The sequence below is a fragment of the Rutidosis leptorrhynchoides genome, chromosome 5, assembly GCF_046630445.1.
Source record: "Rutidosis leptorrhynchoides isolate AG116_Rl617_1_P2 chromosome 5, CSIRO_AGI_Rlap_v1, whole genome shotgun sequence".
Classification (NCBI taxonomy): domain Eukaryota; kingdom Viridiplantae; phylum Streptophyta; class Magnoliopsida; order Asterales; family Asteraceae; genus Rutidosis; species Rutidosis leptorrhynchoides.
In genome coordinates this window covers 449,586,492-449,605,663 of record NC_092337.1, presented here as the reverse complement: position 1 = coordinate 449,605,663, position 19,172 = coordinate 449,586,492, and the positions used below count along the sequence as shown (strand labels likewise).

The following is a 19,172-nucleotide window of genomic DNA, read 5'->3' as shown; positions in this document are numbered from 1 at the left end:
GAAGGAAAAGTCGAAGTTGTCTCGCTAGAGCTGTGACAAAATTTGCTACTTTAAAAGGGATTGCAAAGTTATTTTCGGTAACAACAATGCCAAAGGAGTTAGCACAGATACGTTTTAAATGTTTACTCAGATTCCGAGTGTTTTCAGGTGCATAACTATATGCATCAATCTTTTCTTCCGTAGATGAAGTGCGGTTGGTTTATCCTCTCGATTGAGATGTTTTCAAGAATCATGAAAGCTTTGAACGCAGATTGTAATCGTCAAGATACAAATGAGGTTTAAGATGTAATCAAGTGGCAAACTTGAAGAATTTGTTTAGTTTCATATGTTATAAACAATATTTTAATTCATTTTAATTGTCCACTGTTGGTAGTCTACAGTTAGCAGACCACAGTTACTAATTCAATAATTCATATATAGTTTATAATATTCGAATTAATTAATACGTATCGTGACCCGTGTACATGTCTCAGACTCGATCACAACTCAAAATATATATATTATTTAAAAATCAACCTCAACCCTGTATAGCGAACTCGAGCATTACAACATATAGAGTGTCTATGGTTATTCCAAATAATATATATAGATGCGCAGATATGATATGTCAAAACCTTGTATACGTGTCCCGATATTTAAAGTGCGTAAAATAAATAACAGAAATTAAATGACGATAAATAAAATTGCGAGAATATAAATTACGATAAATAAATTGCGAAAAATAAAATGTAATCAGTTAGCTAGGAACAGTTAGCTAGGAACAGTTAGCGTGGATTCTTAACAAAATTTTTCTCATATTTAATTTGTTTGTTTCTAACAAATTTTATTTTGTCCAATGTTTTCTTCATTATGCCACTTGTTGGATTCTGATAGATCAAAATCCAAATATGAAATTGAATTTGAATGAAAATAGTTATTCTTTGGTGAACGGATACGTATATCGGTGGATGTAAGTAGTATAGTTAATGACGGTTGAATCTGAATTAAAGAATGTACAGTATAACATATTAATGTGAAATCTAAATATTCCCCGGGTATTACCTACCCGTTAAAATATTTTCTACATTAACAGTTTGTACGAAAGAATTTTTAATTACAATCTTTATGAAAATATATATACATATATATTTTCTTCAGATGTAATCATGGATTTAATGAGTCAATATGATATTAAACTCATTTGATTTATCGTTAGAACAAGAATATATAATCTCTAGAACATTAGAGATTACATAATCGTCATGTCGTACGAAGATAAATGATGTAGAACGATTCGTAGAACAATGATTAAGTTCGAGATATGGATTGTGATGTTGAGACGTGTGATGTTGAAACTTGGGATGTTGGTGGTACTGGTATTGATGTTGGTGCTGGTGATGTTGTTGATGCTGGTTCGTTTTGCACTATATTTTCCAAGGCCACAACTCGAGCGCAAAGCTCATTGACTTCTTCTATTACACCGGAATGATTGTCAGTTCAGACGAGCGGATGAATAAGGCTCAGAATTTGAGATAGTATATAATCATGACGAGATACCATGGAAATGAGGCTGAAAATGGTGTTTCGGATAGGTTCACCAGTAAGTGCTTCAGATTCTTCACCAAGAGGTGAACTTGGTTGATGGAAAAGATCGCCTTTCTTCTCGTCTCTATTGATTAAGTCAACTACGAACCCATCAGATGAATTGATGATGGCTGATTGGTTGATTCATTCCGGTCACACTGCTTTCCGAGCTCGAGTGGAACTCCATATCGGAATCCGAGGGACTTGAACTAGTGGCGAATTCCATTTCGTACTATTTGAACAAAGGATTTTTCGATATGAATTGATTTCTGGCTATCGGATGGTATTCTAATTACATAGAATATCTATATATATAGAACAAAAGATTTCGTAGACTACGGAGGAATTTACGGCATATCTTTTGGCAAATCTACAGTAACAGATACGCTAAGATATGAATTTTTGTCTATACACTATTCATGCAATCAATGCAGTAAGATGTGTCTAGACTAAGAATGATAAGCAGATAATTTCCGACAAGAAATGATAAGCAAAACTTTTGACATACAGACACGGTCGAAGTCCAGACTCACTAATGCATCTAAACAACTATCAGTTAGACACACTAATGCAAGACCTGGTTCACTAAGAGCACCGCTCTGATACCACATGTAATGACCCGTCCTAATCCATCTGGACGAATACATTACATTTGGTTACATCGCGAGGTACTTGACCTCTATATGATACATTTTACAAACATTGCATTCGTTTTTAAAAGACAAACTTTCATTACATCGAAAGTTGACGGCATGCATACCATTTCATAATATATCCAACTATAATTGACTTAGTAATAATCTTGATGAACTCAACGACTCGAATGCAACGTCTTTTAAAATATGCCATGAATGACTCCAAGTAATATCTCTAATATGAGTAAATGCACAGCGGAAGATTTCTTTCATACCTGAGAATAAACATGCTTTCAAGTGTCAACCAAAAGGTTGGTGAGTTCATAGGTTTATCATAAGCAATAAAATTCATCATTTTAATAGACCACAAGATTTAAATACAGTACACCTATCTCGTGTACAAAACCATTTTTCAAAATGTTTAGCAGAGTAGGTTCGTATCCTTTTCTCCCCCGTAGGTTGCCTCGCGATTTTTAATAACCGTACACATATCTCGTGCACAAAAATATCATACACATAACCTGTGTATAAAATCATTCTCTCGATACATAACATTCACTTTTCATTCATTACTTGGCTTGGCAACCGACCTTAACATATAATGCACATCAATAATATCCCCAAAAACAGAACATCTCGTCTGTATAATATATAAACTTCGAAGTACTAAATACCACGCCCACTAGCTCTTCCGTCTAGTGAACATTCTGGGTTGGGGTGTTAAACCCGGTAGCTACCTTTAGGATTCACGTGAATTAGGGCCATACCCGATTCTAATTCTTAGGTTACCAAGCAATAATAATCAGGGGAAAAATATTCACAATAATTAGTGGCAATTATCACGTCCAACTAATTCAATAATAATCCACAGAACTTCCGTCTGCATAATAATTCATTCGAGAAATGTTTTGCTTGTGTCTATCTTGTCAAACATTTATAAAAGCATTTTCAGTCCAAAAATATAGATTTCAAAGGCATTTAATAAAGCAGTTGTAAAACAGTTATAAAGCAGCGCATGTATTCTCAGTCCCAAAAATGTAAAGAGTAAAAGGGAGCAAATGAACTCACGATACGATATTTTGTAGTAAAAATATGCATACGACGGAACTGAACAATGCAGGGTTGGCCTTGAATTCACGAACCTCAAAGAATATGTCTAAAAAGAATAACGCCCTTGCCAAGGCTCGAACCTGAGACCTCTTGATTGACAAACACCCTAGTAACCAATGATCTGTCTTATGATTCCTGAATTAAGACCCATACTTAATTCTTTTAACCTATTATTACATGAAGCCCAAGAACAAATGCCCAAGCTTTAAGCCTAATTGTCTTGTTAATTGGATCAAATAAGCCAAGTAGCTGCAGCAATAAATTCGACCAGCACAATACATTTTTCTTTTTCCAAAAAGAATGCCACAGTCCTGGATTGAACTCATGACCTCTCGGTCAAATCAACACACACTCAACCAACTGAACCATTTCGTTTTTATGAAATTATAACACTCTAAATCTATATAACTCGTTGTTCTGTTTATCTTCTCCTTCACAAACTAAACTCATTTAATCTCTTCATCATCATTTTCTTCTTTGCTCATCATCATCCGAACTATAATATACGCATATCATCATTCAAACTTAATCATAATCATAATCATCGTCGTCCTCTTATCACCTCAAAGAATCACAAAACCATCATCTAACTTAAACTATCATCTTCATTACTCTAACCATTATACCATCATCATCATTAAGCATCCCCACGAACTTATCATCATTTATCAAGTACCACGTTTGTTAACATCATGATTATCTATCACGGTTTCATTCTTCCTCATCTTCTACTATATAACGTCATCTTAATTACCAACACATCTTCTTTTTTTATCATAATCATCTACCGTTTTCTTCCTTCGTTCATTGTTTTTAAAGAAAAAATAATATAGGAAACAGTTGTTGCTGCAAATCGGGTTGGTAATGATTCGGCCCAATATAAAGACTTGTGATATTAGGCTCAAAACAAAAGGAGTCCAATAACATCACCCTTTTGGGAAGTATGCAACATAACAACTTAAATTAATTGCACGTGGGATTTAGGAGACTAGTGATCTAACGTTACTAAATTCATTTTGCTTATATACTATCCTATTGCCATCCATACTAACGTCACAGCAAACAACGGCCCACTTTTGTCTTGGCCCAACAGAAAAACTAACTTATGGCCCAATTTGATTTCTATGCTATCGGCCCAACATAACAAAAAAACAATATCCAGTGAAGCTACAATACTTACGTATGTGTGTTATCCTGTCTGGCCCCACCGAAAAGTTAATAACAAATTAAGTCACCAACTAGCTCAAGTGGCTAATCCCTTTTTGGTATTTGTCGGCAAAAGGAAGAAGAAAAGAATAAATTACGTGTAACCTCAATAGTATAATTCAATTATCAACATATGGGTTTAGTTTATAGATTATTCAAATCATAAACCGAAAAATTGTATGTGTTAGTTGTTGGCTGTTCATGACAACTAGAAGGAGAAACAAACTTTAAATATAAAAGATGGGTGGCGGTATTGAAGGTAGCGGTGGTTATCATGGTGGAAGGTGGTTTTGTTCATGATAGAAGAGAACCAAAAATATAAAGAGTGTTCGGTTAGGTGGCGAGGTGGTTAAGTGGGTGATCTTTGATAATGTTTCTCGGTCATACTAGTGAACCGAAGAATGATGATGATCGAAGGAGATGAGAGTGGTGATCAACGATAGTAATTGGTGATTTGATTTGATCTTTGCTTCAAACAGGAGTAGTAAACACGAGTAGCAAGCAACTCATGGGTGTTCGAGTTTGGTTATTGATAATTCATAATTGTTAAAGGACGATGGCAGTGATGGTTGGAGAGGAAAACAGAAATTTTGAGAGAGATATGAGGGATAAAGAAAGGTGTCGTGAGTGACGGTTCTTGTGGGTTTCTACAACAACACAAAACTTGAAGTTCTTGGGTGATGGTGATGAAGTTTTCAAAAGAAGGAAGAGGGTAGTGGTTGTGATTGGTGGTTGATGGTGGTAACCTTCGGTGATGGCTCTTTGGATGGTGGTTTGAGCTTTTATTTTATCGATTGTATGAACAAGTAGTAGATGTATATATAATGAGAAGTTTTTATTAGGTAGTTTAAGAAAGGTAATACAGTGACCCCATATAATTTCTAACACAAATCACGGATCCATACTTATTTTGTGTAAGTCCAAAAGTGAAAAAGCAATTCTTTAATATAATACATCTACATAATTTTAAATCCTGTTTAAATAATAGTCTATAATATCTATCTGTCGACAGTTTTTCTCATACTGAATTTCGTAGTCCGTTGTTAAATCAGTGGCGGATAAAAGTGTTCAGAAAAATCCCATATTTTTAAATTAACTGTATTTATTTATTTTGGTCATTATGGTATAAAATTCAGTCATTAATTATTAAATAAAAATTACATTAATTATTCACTCCCAACCCCAAATAAAATATAGTTATTGTTAAAATTTATCAAATAACATCTAAATATAATATTAATAAGCCTATAATTTATAAAGCTCATTTTCGGATCACCGTTTATTTTAAAATCACATAAGTTCCTTTTTAGCTCGTTTGCTATCAATTTGAAAGACAATTAAGCGTTACCGTTGTTTACTAAAACTTCTAAATCACAAATTATATATTTAATATACTTTTTATGTATATATAGATTTATTTTAATAATAGATTTTATTATTTCTTATATCATTTTACAATTTAGTTCTTACAATTAAATCATATATTATATCAAACTATATTTCAAATTGTATATATATTTAAATATATATGTATCTATTTATTTACAAGTAATAGTTCGTGAATCGTCGGAAATGGTCGAAGTTAAATGATTGTACGTAAATAGTTCAAAAATTTTGAGACTCAACATTACAGACTTTGCTTATCGTGTCGAAACCCTATAAAGATTAAGTTTAAATTTGGTCGAAAATTTCCCGATCGTCACAACATGATCAACCGAAACGCGACAGATCGATCAGGGATGGGGTCTTGCAGCTCGTTGCATTCTGGTCACGTTTGTCGCGATACGCGACGTACTGGGACGCGACAAACCCTCTTGAAACGCGACATATGACCTGATTCACCCCAATTCCACTTTTAAGAACATCCAAAGTCAAAAGTGGTCAAGCAAATGTGTCCTAATGATTAAACGCCTATCCTTGGACTCCGTATGACGCCCCAAGCGTCATGTTTAGAAAAAAGGGGTGTTACAGTTTTGTTGTCCGATGTTGCCATGAAATATCAATATTTTTATGTGGTGTGTATCCTTTAATTGACTTCCAACCAGATCCAACTTATCAAGTGGGGGTGTGGTTTTGGAAATCTTGGGGTGCGCATTATGCAGTCATGGGGTAGAGGATATTGAACACACTTTGTTCAGATGCTCGTTTGTGATTGACTTGCGGCGAAAGACAAGTCTGTGGTTGCAGTTAACATTCTCACAGTTCAATGAATGGTACGATTGGTTCTAATGGTTTCAAAACTGGAAAGCTTGCTCGGGTAAGAACAACATAGTTTCTAGTAAATTTTTCGTTCAAAGCAAAAAAAAAAAAACTAAAACCAAAGTTAAGGATGCATTTTGGTGAGTGTTTAAGCTTATCTTTTTGAAAGTATGAGCTTAACGTTTTTTGCTATATAAAATTTAAGAGATTATAGAAAATAAGTTAAAAAACGATTTAAGTAGCTTATTGATGTATATGAAGGACATATTATAGGAGCTTATGCAAATTTAAGCTCTTTTTTTTCTTCGTAAGCTCTAACTAAAGTTTTTTTTTTTGTTTACAAAATCATAGTAGTTTATTAGTAGCTTAATGAAAACATAAGTTCTACGAATATAAGCTACTTTAAGTGGCTTATAAAAAAGTAAAGCTTATGAAACTAAAAAATGTTAGAATGCTAACCATCTCCATTTAGTTGATTGGTGACCGCTCTATTCTGGGTGTCTGGATGTCTCGAATTCGAGCCCTAAATTAGGGATTTCGTAATGCAATATGCTTTGCAATTAGTTGTGGAGTCCTCTATAGTTTCTTACAAATGATATATTCTGTCCATATCTAGCTAGGTTCGCTCAAAGGGTTTTCCGTGGGTGCAATATCATGAGGTTTCCTCCTATCGTGTAAGAAGTGAACATGACATGTGACTTCCTGGTTGTGATCGAGTGAGTGTCTAATAGCCTCGTTAGTAACCTTAATACCATCGTTTGAAAAATACTAATGATCCCTTTAGCATTCTATTTATAATTTTATATTTTGTCCGTTTAAGTCAATTCACAACATTAAACATTCAGCTCCAAATACTTTATCAAACTTCCACTTATATAATTATATAATTATGTACCATGTGTCTATGTCTATATGTCCTTTTACAAAAAATCAAGTGTTTAAGTTCTAACACCAATTACTTTTGATCAAACACTTGTAAATTTAACTCTTATCTAATTCTAACTATAAGCTTTTAACTATAGTTGCACTTTCAATTATAAGTTTTCATTACAAGTTCCAATTATAATTTCCAGCTCTACATATCAACTCTCAGCTTTAGCTAAAAGATAATTTTAACAATCACACCATAAATATGGTTTTAGTTATTGCAAACCGGCCATTTCGTGCATATGTATGAAGTTAATAATTTAGTATAAAGTTTTTAAAACATGTTCAAGAAAAAGAAAATTAATTTAATTATTTCATTATTGTATATGAAAACTATTTAGCAAAATACGCAATTCAATCGGTACTAGATTTTGCGTTTGGGGGCTTGATTTTTCGAAGTTTGTCGTATAAAAAAGCTAATATGTTCGTTCATAGGGAGATTTACATCGCAAAAAAAGAAAAAAGAAAAACTATTTAGCAAAATAAGTATGCAAAAGTCCGGTCAAGCTTGAGTTTAAGAAACGAGTAAAGCAACATGCCGTGTTACATTTGTGCCAAACACTAAACACCCCTTTGACTTGTCACCAAAGTCAAAATCCCACTTGTACACACTTGGCACTAAAATATAAACCAACTTTCTTAGATATTTCCCATAACTCTATAATTGATAATTGATAATAATGTTATTCTATTAGTTATAAAAAGGTCAGCACCTTTTGATAACATTTTATCTTTATCTTCTAAATCATTCTCTCTTTTCAAGATACCTAAAAAATGGAAAATTGGGGTTTACAAGATGTGATTAGACCTAAACAATATCATGATCATCATGAAATTCATCATCAACAGCAGCAACAACAACAACAACAACATCATCATATTCATGATCATGATGGGTTTGGATCCATTGATATTAAGAAAGAATATGATCAAGCTTATCTCTTTTGTTTCCCTGATCTTTTTGATCATGATCATGCAACTACAAGCACCAAGGAAAATGAAGTTCTTGGAGAGGATCTAGACCAACTCTACAAGCTGTTTTATCCTGTTGGTGATGTTAACACCAATCATCAACAGCATCATCATGATTCTGATTTAGATGCTCAAGGAGATATCAAGAATTCATGTGGTTCTTTTTCTACTTCAAAGATCTCTCAACCGGCACCCAAGCTTAAAAAAAGGTTTTTATTATTATTATTATTATTTTTTGTGATTTGTGACTTGTCTTGTTTTGTCTTGAAATTCCCACACTCCACATATAAATCTGATAATGATCAAACATAAATTTTTGTTAACATAACTAATAAATTAGACACTATAGACTTGTGATCAAAATTGTGTTATATGTATTTTGAGTAGATTAATCTCTTTATTCTGTGACCTTTTCTTGATCAATAAATAATATCTAGCTAGGGTTTAATTTTTTTAATTATCTTATATATATTGTGATGCTAATTAGTTTTTTTGTGATAAATTTAATCAGGAAAAATCAACAAAAGAGGGTGGTGGTTCAAGTAACATCCGATGGGTTGTCATCCGATCCATGGGCATGGCGAAAATATGGTCAAAAACCGATCAAAGGCTCCATCTATCCTAGGTACCTAATAATGTCACTAAACGTGAAAAATCACTAAATCAGTCACTAGAATATAGCTTAGTAAATTAGTCACATACCCTAATATTGGTCACATACCCTTTTCTTATTGGAATATCTTTTTTCAGTTAGTTCAAATATATATTCCGTACATGATAGTTCAAATATATACATTATGGGTCTAATATAGCTTAGTAAATTAGGCAAGAAATTTAATTATATCTAGTCTAAATGGCCAAATTATTAGTTTGGTTCAAAATGTTGAACTTCATTATAGTGACCTTTATTATGTATTCATTATGCTTGTACATTTATGTGTTGCTTAAAATGCTAATTCTTTGATATTTAATTTTCCACAGAAGCTATTATAGATGTAGTAGTTCAAAAGGTTGTTTGGCAAGGAGACAAGTTGAACAAAGTTGCACCGATTCAAGCATCTACATTTTAACCTACACCGCGGATCACAACCACGCACAACCAACTCGTAGAAACTCGTTGGCAGGAATCAATCGCAACCGATTCAAGGCTACCCCAAAGAGTCCTACCAATAGCGATAGTAGTAAAAGCGTCGCAAAATCAAAAGATGACTCGCCTTTTCAGTCTCCGACTACTCATTCGGCTTCATCTATTGATGATGAAGTTATCCAACAATCAAACATCAAACAAGAGACGATGTGTTACAATAATTATGACTATGACACGATGATTTCTGGAATAAATGATGACGATTGTATGGCTTTTGGCGACGATTTCTTTGAGGGTTTGGAGGATTTAGGAGACTATAAAATGGACTCATCCTTTTACAATTCCTCAAACAAGCAATTTCCGCGTGTGTTTGCTTAGCTACCAATTTCAAAAGTACATGCTTTGTTTTTTTGTAATTTTTGTTTATAGTTGTAAGTTTTAGTTAATTATATGCTAGAATAACGTTTTGTTTATGTTTTAATATTTAATATTAAAATAATGTAAATGCTTTAAATGAAACTACCACAAATTTCAAACAAGTGTAATGGAGATTATGTTGTGTTCATATGAATATGAACGTAACATGAATAATGATGTTTCTAATGTCAAAGAGGTTGGTGATTTGTTATGCAAAGACCATATAAGCTTTTATTGTTGCTTTTGTAAATGTAACATTTTCTTTTATATATCTCACTTATATATGAATTTTAATATCTCAACTATCGGAAGACTAGTGTTGATTAAATCGGTCCTATCGAGTTTGCCATTGTACTATTTCTCGATCTATCGTGCTCCGCCATGCGTACTAAAACTACTTGAGAGTGTAAGACGGTCTTTCTTTTGGGGTGGGGAAGGGTCGGGGTCAAAAATGTCGTGGGTCAAATGGGAACAAATTCTAAATTTTTACGGGAAAGGGGGGTTAAACGTTGGGTCTTTTAAAAAGTAAAAATCTTTCTTTATTGAGGAAATGGTTGTGGATGTTTAAAACCGAAACCGAGGCTCTTTGGGTCAAAGTCATCCGAAGTATCCATGGCGTTTGCGGTGGGTTACTTATGGATAATCTGTCGCCTCAGTCTTGTGGGGTTTGGTTTAATATTATCAATGCAGGAAAAGATATTGAAGACTTGCAGGTTAATTTCAAAAATTCTTTTGCAAAAATTTTAGGCAACGGTGGTTCTACGCTTTTTTGGAATGAGCATTGGGTGGGTAGTGACAAGCTGTGTAATCTTTTTCCAAGATTATATAGGTTAGAACTATTCCCTGATGCTTCAGTCAAAGACATATTGGGTGATGGCGGGATCGGGTCGTCAGAAAACTGGTGTTGGAGGCGGGATATTCCTGGTAGAGCATTACAAGAATTCGTCGAGCTAAAGGGTCTACTTTCATCGGTGTCGATTAACAGCAATAGACCAGATTCGTCCAAATGGACACTCGCTACTAACGGGTTGTTTAAAGTCAGCCTTCTTTCTCATGCAATCGATGATAAAATTCTAAATGTTCATTCTTCGGTCCAAGGTACTCTTCATAACTACTTAGTACCGAAAAAAATTGAAATTTTTGCTTGGCGGGCTTTAAAAAAGCGATTGCTCGTAAGATTGGAGCTAGATAAGCGGGGTATAGATCTTCATAGCTCTCGTTGTCCGGTATCTGATGAAGACTTAGAGTCGGTGGATCATGTTCTTGTCTCATGTAAAAGTGCGAAAGAGATTTGGGTTCATATATTCAAGTGGTGGAACGTGGTGTTGAACGACAACCTAAATGTTACTGACTTACTCGGAGGTGATAATCCAGCAACTCCTATGTCGGACTTGGGAAAATCTATTTGGGTAGCAATTAAATGGATTGGGGCGTATTCCATTTGGAAAAACCTTAACAACATCGTATTCCGCAATAAATCTTGGAGTACTCCGGTGGCTCTCAATGAAATACAAACTATAACATTTGATTGGATCTCAGATAGGTTAAAGAACAAGAAGTTGGCTTGGCAAACGTGGCTCTCGAATCCGATTGTCTATCTCAATATTGGTTAAGATTGTGGCTGTATTGTTAGTGTGTTTCCATAATTGTTGGTTTCGTGTTTTAGATTCTTGTTTGGCATATGTATAGTGTAGGCTGTGAACTCTTTTGATCGATGCCTTTTGGATCCCTTTTGTATTATGTTTGTGTCTAATGATATGGCTGCCTTTCAAAAAAAAAAAATATCTCAACTATATATGAAAATAACTATGTACACCATTCAAATTTATATTATCATATATATCAATAAATAGAAGAAGTCTTGGAATCATGCTAGGATCCTATTCGCAGCTTCGGGTATAATAAATTCAACAAAAAATTCATTAAAATGAAAAAAAATACACACGAATAATAAAGTATTTCTAAGTTAACATCCTCTATATTAATAATCCGGTAGTGTAAATCCACGTGGCAGCACCAGAATTCTCCTCACACATTCTAATTTTCTCATAATTTTGAATTAAAAAAATAGCTAATTACATACAAGTGACGCGTGTCCCTGATTAATCCCTTAATTAACAAATCGACGGTTTCTTCTTTTTTTCTAATCTGTATCTCCTCTCTCTCTCTATTCCGAAATTAAAAAAAACCCTAAACACCTTCTGATGATTGATTGCTTCTTTTTTCGCCGTGTTAGTTAACGCCACCACCACCAATAAATTCGTAGCGAATTTCTGAACATGATGATACAAATTTCATATTGGTCGATTTCTGAAGATAGTATTAATAATCGACAACTGAAGCCGTCGGATATTATTATTCTTTTACTATGTTTTAGATCGCATTACAGGTGAGGATTTTGATTATTTTTTTGTTTGGTCTATTTGATTGATTTCAAGTCTAGGTGTGTTCTTTGATATTTCGGGTCCATTGACAACAATTTTGATTGTTTTTATTTGGTTTAATAGGGTTGATTTCATATCAAGAATCAAGATGTACAATACTTTGATTTTAAACTATTGATCAAATATTCAGGTTAATCAGGTTAATCATTATTGTATATACTTAGTAGTATATTTATTTAACGATTTTGGTTGTTCTGTCTATTTTTATGAAGGATACGAAATCAGAAACTGATAGTGTATGCATACTACTGTTATGAGTTATTGAAGATCACCTACTCGATAAAATGCCACAAAGAAGTTCAACAGCGAATGTGGTTAGTTATTTAATATGAAATCATAATTATTTTAAGTGATGCACTGTTAATCATGATTTATAGGTTTTTAATTAACTTACGAATTTGGTTTTTTCTTTGTAGTTTTATTTGTTTAATTCTGACATTCTTTTGTGTTTAGGGTTTGATAATAGACATTGTTCTTCATGAGCTTACGACAGGCTATGATGGTTAACATATGGGACGTAATGCTGAGCAATAGATATTTTCGTATATTTGCAGGGCACTCCGCCAAGCTTTTCTTTTAAGTTATTACCAGGTTAGTCTTTTTTATTCTTCTGATAACTACCCTAATTTTTTAGGGTAGTTAACTCTCATTAGGGTTTACATCGATTTGTTTGATTTTTTTAGTCCAAAAGTTAGTTTACAACAGATCGAAATTCTTAATTTTTAGGGTAGCTTTAAATTTGGTGATCCTTGTGTGAAAACAGGAACCCACATGTTCTTGTGAATATAATGTTTTTAATTGAATATGAGATACTCCAGTTAGGGTCAATAGAATTTTAGGATACTATAACTAGGATTGGATAAAGTTTTGCATTAATGTCAAAAACATGGGTAAGTTATTTGTACAGTTAAAGTTGAAGTACATAATTTATAGCAATATTCTTTCTACAATTGGTGTAATGGCAATAGTAAAGTTGAAGAACGTAATTTTGAAGAAGGGTGAGGATGGTTGAAGAAGGGTTCACTCGGCTAAAAAGGGTTTGTATTTCTTTGAATTTTCATTGTAGTTTATTTTTTTAATAAACTCATGGGTTTATGAATATCTGTGTGACTAAATTCAAAACCTCATTTTGTTAAACATTTAGATTTCTGTTGTCTGTTGGGAGATTTGGGAATGCAACTCCCTACCAGGTTGCTCTTGGAAGTCTGACAGCTGAAAGTGTTAAAATAACTGTGGGTGTTCTGACATTAACATGTTTCAGTCAATAGCTTGCCACTTCTATCGGACTGTTTCACTCGAAAACTGAAGCTGATCATTCATCAGTTTTGTGAATTGGGTGTTGCATAAAATATGTTGCACAAAGTTATTGCTAATATTATGCAAAAACCTTGAGTTTTTTCTGGTTGGTTATTTTTTCCTCTTTAAATCTTTATTAGCTTTGCATTGTTACTAAGAGTCCTTAACAGACTATGGTGTTCGAAATTATGTACTGCTCTGGGTAGAAAATTCATATGAATTTCTCTCGGTGGCGTTAAAGATGAAGCTGACATTAGAGGCCATAGGAGAACATGTGATGACCCGAAAATTTCCGATCAAATTTAAACTTAATCTTTATATGATTCCGACACGATAAGCAAAGTATGTAATGTTGAGTCTCAAAATTTTGAACTGTTTCATATATGTAATTACCCTTCGAACCACTTCCGACGATTCACGAACAATTATTTGTAAGTAGATAAGTATATATTTTAAATATATATACATGTATATAATAATAATTCGAAATATATTTCGAAATACTAAATGATTTAGTTGCTAGAATTAATTATGTAAAATAAAATAAAATGGGATTTTTCTGAACACTTTATTTCACCACTGATTTATCAACGGAGTACGATATATATCCCTAAATTAAAATAAGATGTCGACTGAAAACATCCAAAAGTATAGGCTGCTAATTTATTATTTTATGAATTCATATTGTTTGCACGTTCTTATTGTATCATATATATTTTATATATGAGTGATGTATTAGAAACCTACTTTAACTTGTATTTCCACTTTCCCTGATTCAACATTTCTCGCCCGTGATTCAATCATAGATATTGATGGATTGCATTACTGTGGTTATTTTGTTTTGTCTCACAACTTCATAAACATATATTATTATATCAATTCATATTTGTACACTTTATTCCTCTTGCTTGCTAACAGCCTAACACTATCGCTTAATTGATTTCTATTACTGTTCTATGAATGTAACATATATGAATTTTATATGTTTACGTTGTGTTTGTTTATACTAATCTGTGAACTACCAACTACTCTATAATTGAATTACCAACTACTCTATACTTATTCATATAGATATAGATAGATATAGATATATAGAAGACATATACATTTGAGAGTTCCAAACAACCATCTAACTTCATCCACCTTCACAACCAAACGCCATCCTCAACCGTAATCACCACGAGTCATCACCTTGATCCATCACCTGCTATCACCACTTCAACACACCACAACCATGCTTGCTTACTGTTTACTATTTTCTAAACGTGAACACCAACAATACCATGGGAACATCCCAAAACAATCCTACCACCTTGAGTTAACACTAACACCAAACAACCCATGTAACTTGCAACGATCACTATTTTTCTGTGTTAATCGTGAACACCATCGACATGGCCGTTAATTACCATTTCTTATACTTCTGTTTTCGTTTTCAAAACGCCACTAGCTTCTATCACTGTAATTGCTTCTTCTTTTTCGCGAACTATCAAACTATCAAAAACAAATCCACCACCATCTCCTTCCTTCTCTATCTTTTTCCCTCTCTATTTTATTTCATGAATCCACTAAACCCTCACCACCGTGAGTTAGAAAACCACCACCACCGTCTCCCTCATTCGATCACCACCTCGGTTCACCACCCTCTTCAACTTAAACACCACCCTAGACCACACCCTACAACTATCACCACCTTGCAAGTTGCACCTTCTACGTCAACCAAACCAAACTAAATCAGCCACTAGTAGTCCGTTTTTGTTCCTTTCAAAACGCGAACCATTATCATTTAATTATTACTGCTTCAGTGTTACCTACCGTCCCTTTTGGTTTCTATTTCGAACCATACGAGACCAAAAGACAACAACAAACAATACTAAATTATAAGATGTATACTAATGGGATTAGTTGCACTTAGTGGCCAACCAAGATAGTGCAACAAGTTTGAATATATTTTTTTGTTGTTGTTTTGTTTGATTATTTGGTGTTGACGGTTGAACTCAAGGAAAAGCAAGCCACAAAATTATAATTGAGTTATTAAATTGCTAAGGTGGGATCTCTTTATGGCCGACAATTAAAAAGTAAAATACCTCACTCATCCCACGTTCAAATCAATACGGCATTATTAATTATTTGTGTGCAATTTTTTCTGTTCGTCGATTAAAAGGACAAGATAAAGAGAGTGGTGCGTGAGGTTTGAAGTTCAGTAAATCGTTGGAGTTTAGTTCGTCAAACAGTGTGAAGGGTTTTGAGATCATATGCATGAAGATTGGGCCGAAGTATTTCCTTGTATGAACTAGTATCACCTCATGGTTAACAAACTTTGGGCCGTGATTTAATTCTCCTGTTGGGCTTATCCTTCGGTTTTCCAATTAGGCCGAGACCCAGTTGGTACTTGCTGCTAAACGATTGATTGATGATGGCAGTTTGATAATGGGTATTGGTGATGATAAACAAATAATAATAATGATAACGATGTTGATTAAAATGATAATTAAGGTTAGTTTATGATGATAATGAGGATGATGATGAGGAGTTCATGCTAAGGATATGAATAAGTTTAGGATAATGATAGGATTAAGATTGTGATAATGATATAATATAAGAATGATGATGATACATAAAATAGCAAAAGATGGTAACCGATGAATGATATTGGCAATGATTGAAAGTTATTATGATTCTGATTATAATTTTGATTATAATTATGCTTATGATTTTATGTAACAATCATGATGATGACAGAATGATCATGGTTACATGAAGCGAACGATTAATAATGATTACAATGGTGATTAAGTTATATTAATGACTAGATTATGATTAGGTTATGATTACGGTTAGGTTTACAAGTGATGATGATTCGGGTTAAGGAGGTTAGCGGGACGTCACGGGTTCAAACCCGGACTTGGGCATTTCTTTTTAAGAACTACTTCTTGAGGTAGTTATTTATTTATTTATTTATCATTATTATTATTCTTATCATAAATATCATTATAGTTAGTAAAATAAATGTTAGTAATATTATTATTATTAGTAAAATCATTATTTTTATAGTTATTATTATTAGTAGTATTATTATCATTATCATTAATATTATTATTGTTTTCATTATTATAATTATTATTATTATTATTAATATTATTAATATTATTGTCATGATTACTACTTTCACATTAACCATATTATTATAACAAATAAATATTTTCTATATAAATGTATATATATTCCAACTACCATAATATTACATATAATTATATATATAAAGATTATTTATATAAATATTTACATATAACAAACTATTGATTTTAAATATAATATTAAACTATATAAATATTAACTATTTTAAATATGTACAAATTAAATATACAAGATATATAATTTAAGATATAACATATGAATTTATTTGATTACAATTATGTGTGTTAATAAATATACAAATTATATAGGTTCGTGAATCCGAGGCCAACCATACACTTGTTCAATGATGTTATATGTATTTTTACTACAAAATACAGTATGGTGAGTTTCATTTGATCCCTTTTACACTTTACATTTTTGGGGCTGAGAATACATGCAAATGTTTTATTAACTGTTTTACAATAATTATATGTGTGAGTTTCATTTGCTCCCTTTTACTCTTTACATTTTTGGGACTGAGAATACATGCGCTGTTTTTATAACTGTTTTACGAAATAGACACAAGTAATCGAAATTACATTATATGGTTGAATGGTCGAAATCGAATATGCCCCTTTTTAGTCTGGTAATCTAAGAATTAGGGAACAGACACCGTAACTGACGTGAATCCTAAAGATAGATCTATCGGGCCCAACAAGCCCCATCCAAAGTACCGGATGCTTTAGTACTTCGAAATTTATATCATGTCCGAAGGAGGATCCCGGAATGATGGGGATATTCTTATATGCATATTGTGAATGTCGGTTACCAGGTGTTCAACCCATATGAATGATATTTTTGTCTCTATGCATGGGACGTATGTTTATGAGAAATGGAAATATGAAATCTTGTGGTCTATTAAAATTATGAAATGATTATTTATGTTAAACTAATGAACTCACCAACCTTTTGGTTGACACTTGAAAGCATGTTTATTTTCAGGTATGAAAGAAACATTCCGCTGTGCATTTGCTCATTTTAAAGACAGTATTTGGAGTCGATCATCGCAATGGAACCAGTTGTTGGTGACTTCGTCCAGATGGATTAGGACGGGTCCTTTCAGTTGGTATCAGATCGGTGGTCTTAGTGAACCAGGTCTTGCATTAGTGTGTCTAACTGATAGTCGTTAGGATGCATTAGTAAGTCTGGACTTCGACCGTGTCTGCATGTCAAAAGTTTTGCTTATCATTTTTGTCGGAAATCATCTGTTTATCATCCTTAGGAAATTATCTGCTTATCATTCTTAGTCTAGACACATCTTACTGCAATGATTGCCTGAATAGTGTATAGACAAAGTTCGTATCTTAGCGTATCTGCTAATTCATGTCTTAGCATATCTGTTACTGTAGACTTTGCCTGACAACTTTCGTAGATTCCTCCATAACTTATGGGATTTTAGTATTATATATGCATATGTAAATTATGTATTGCAGAGTACTAATCTACATCCTATAATCTATTTCTTATCGAAAATCCTTCGTCTGATCGTACGAGATGAATCCCTCAACCAGTTCGAGTTCCTCGGATTTCGATAGCTATTCCGATATGGAGTTTCACCTAAGCTCCGAAAGCAGTGTCACCAGAATGAATCAACCAATCATCCATCCCCAATTCATCTGATGGGCTCATAGTCAACTTAATCAATGGAGACGCGCAGAAGGTGATCCCTTCCACTAACCGAATTCACCTTTTGGCGAAGAACCTGAAGCACTTATCGGCGAACCTGTTCGTAACACCATTTTCACCCTCATTTCACGAATATCTCGCCACGAATATATCATAACTCAGATTCTAAACCTTATTCATCCGCTCATTCTGACCGACAATCATCCCGGAATAATCGAATAAGTCAACGAGCTTCGCGCTCGAGTAATCAATTTGGAGAACATGGTGCAAAACTTACCAGCTTCAGCAACATCACCGACACCAACAGTACCATCAGTAACAGCACCTGTATCATCAACAATCCTTGCCTCAATATCACATTCTGTACCATGAGCATAATCATCGTTCTACGTATCGTTCTATCTATTTTATCTTCGTTCGACATGGCGATTATGTAATCTCTAATGTTTTATAGATTATGTATCTTAGTTCTAACGGTAAATCAAATGAGATTAATACTATATTAACTCATTA

The 19,172-nt window shown here is 33.3% G+C and overlaps 2 protein-coding genes across 2 annotated transcripts; both read left to right on the top strand.

The window, feature by feature from the left end:
• Window positions 1-8,306: 8,306 nt before the first annotated feature.
• LOC139847929 (WRKY transcription factor 22-like) lies at window positions 8,307-10,331 on the top strand. The gene is made up of 3 exons (XM_071837660.1): window positions 8,307-8,821; window positions 9,124-9,237; window positions 9,594-10,331. The coding sequence occupies exons 1-3, from the start codon at window positions 8,415-8,417 to the stop codon at window positions 10,075-10,077; spliced, it is 1,005 nt and encodes a 334-aa protein (XP_071693761.1). The 5' UTR covers window positions 8,307-8,414; the 3' UTR covers window positions 10,078-10,331.
• Window positions 10,332-10,676: 345 nt separating this feature from the next.
• Window positions 10,677-11,729, top strand: LOC139850152 (uncharacterized). Its single transcript, XM_071839741.1, has one exon. The coding sequence runs from the start codon at window positions 10,677-10,679 to the stop codon at window positions 11,727-11,729; it is 1,053 nt and encodes a 350-aa protein (XP_071695842.1).
• Window positions 11,730-19,172: the final 7,443 nt, after the last annotated feature.

What these genes read in the sequence shown, in the direction of transcription:
- LOC139847929 (XM_071837660.1), top strand. Translation starts at nt 8,415, where the DNA reads ATGGAAAATTGGGGTTTACAAGATGTGATTAGACCTAAACAATATCAT. An exon ending in GCACCCAAGCTTAAAAAAAG is followed by an intron (nt 8,822 to 9,123) that starts GTTTTTATTATT and finishes AAATTTAATCAG; the next exon opens with GAAAAATCAACAAAAGAGGG. An exon ending in AAAGGCTCCATCTATCCTAG is followed by an intron (nt 9,238 to 9,593) that starts GTACCTAATAAT and finishes AATTTTCCACAG; the next exon opens with AAGCTATTATAGATGTAGTA.
- LOC139850152 (XM_071839741.1), top strand. Translation starts at nt 10,677, where the DNA reads ATGTTTAAAACCGAAACCGAGGCTCTTTGGGTCAAAGTCATCCGAAGT.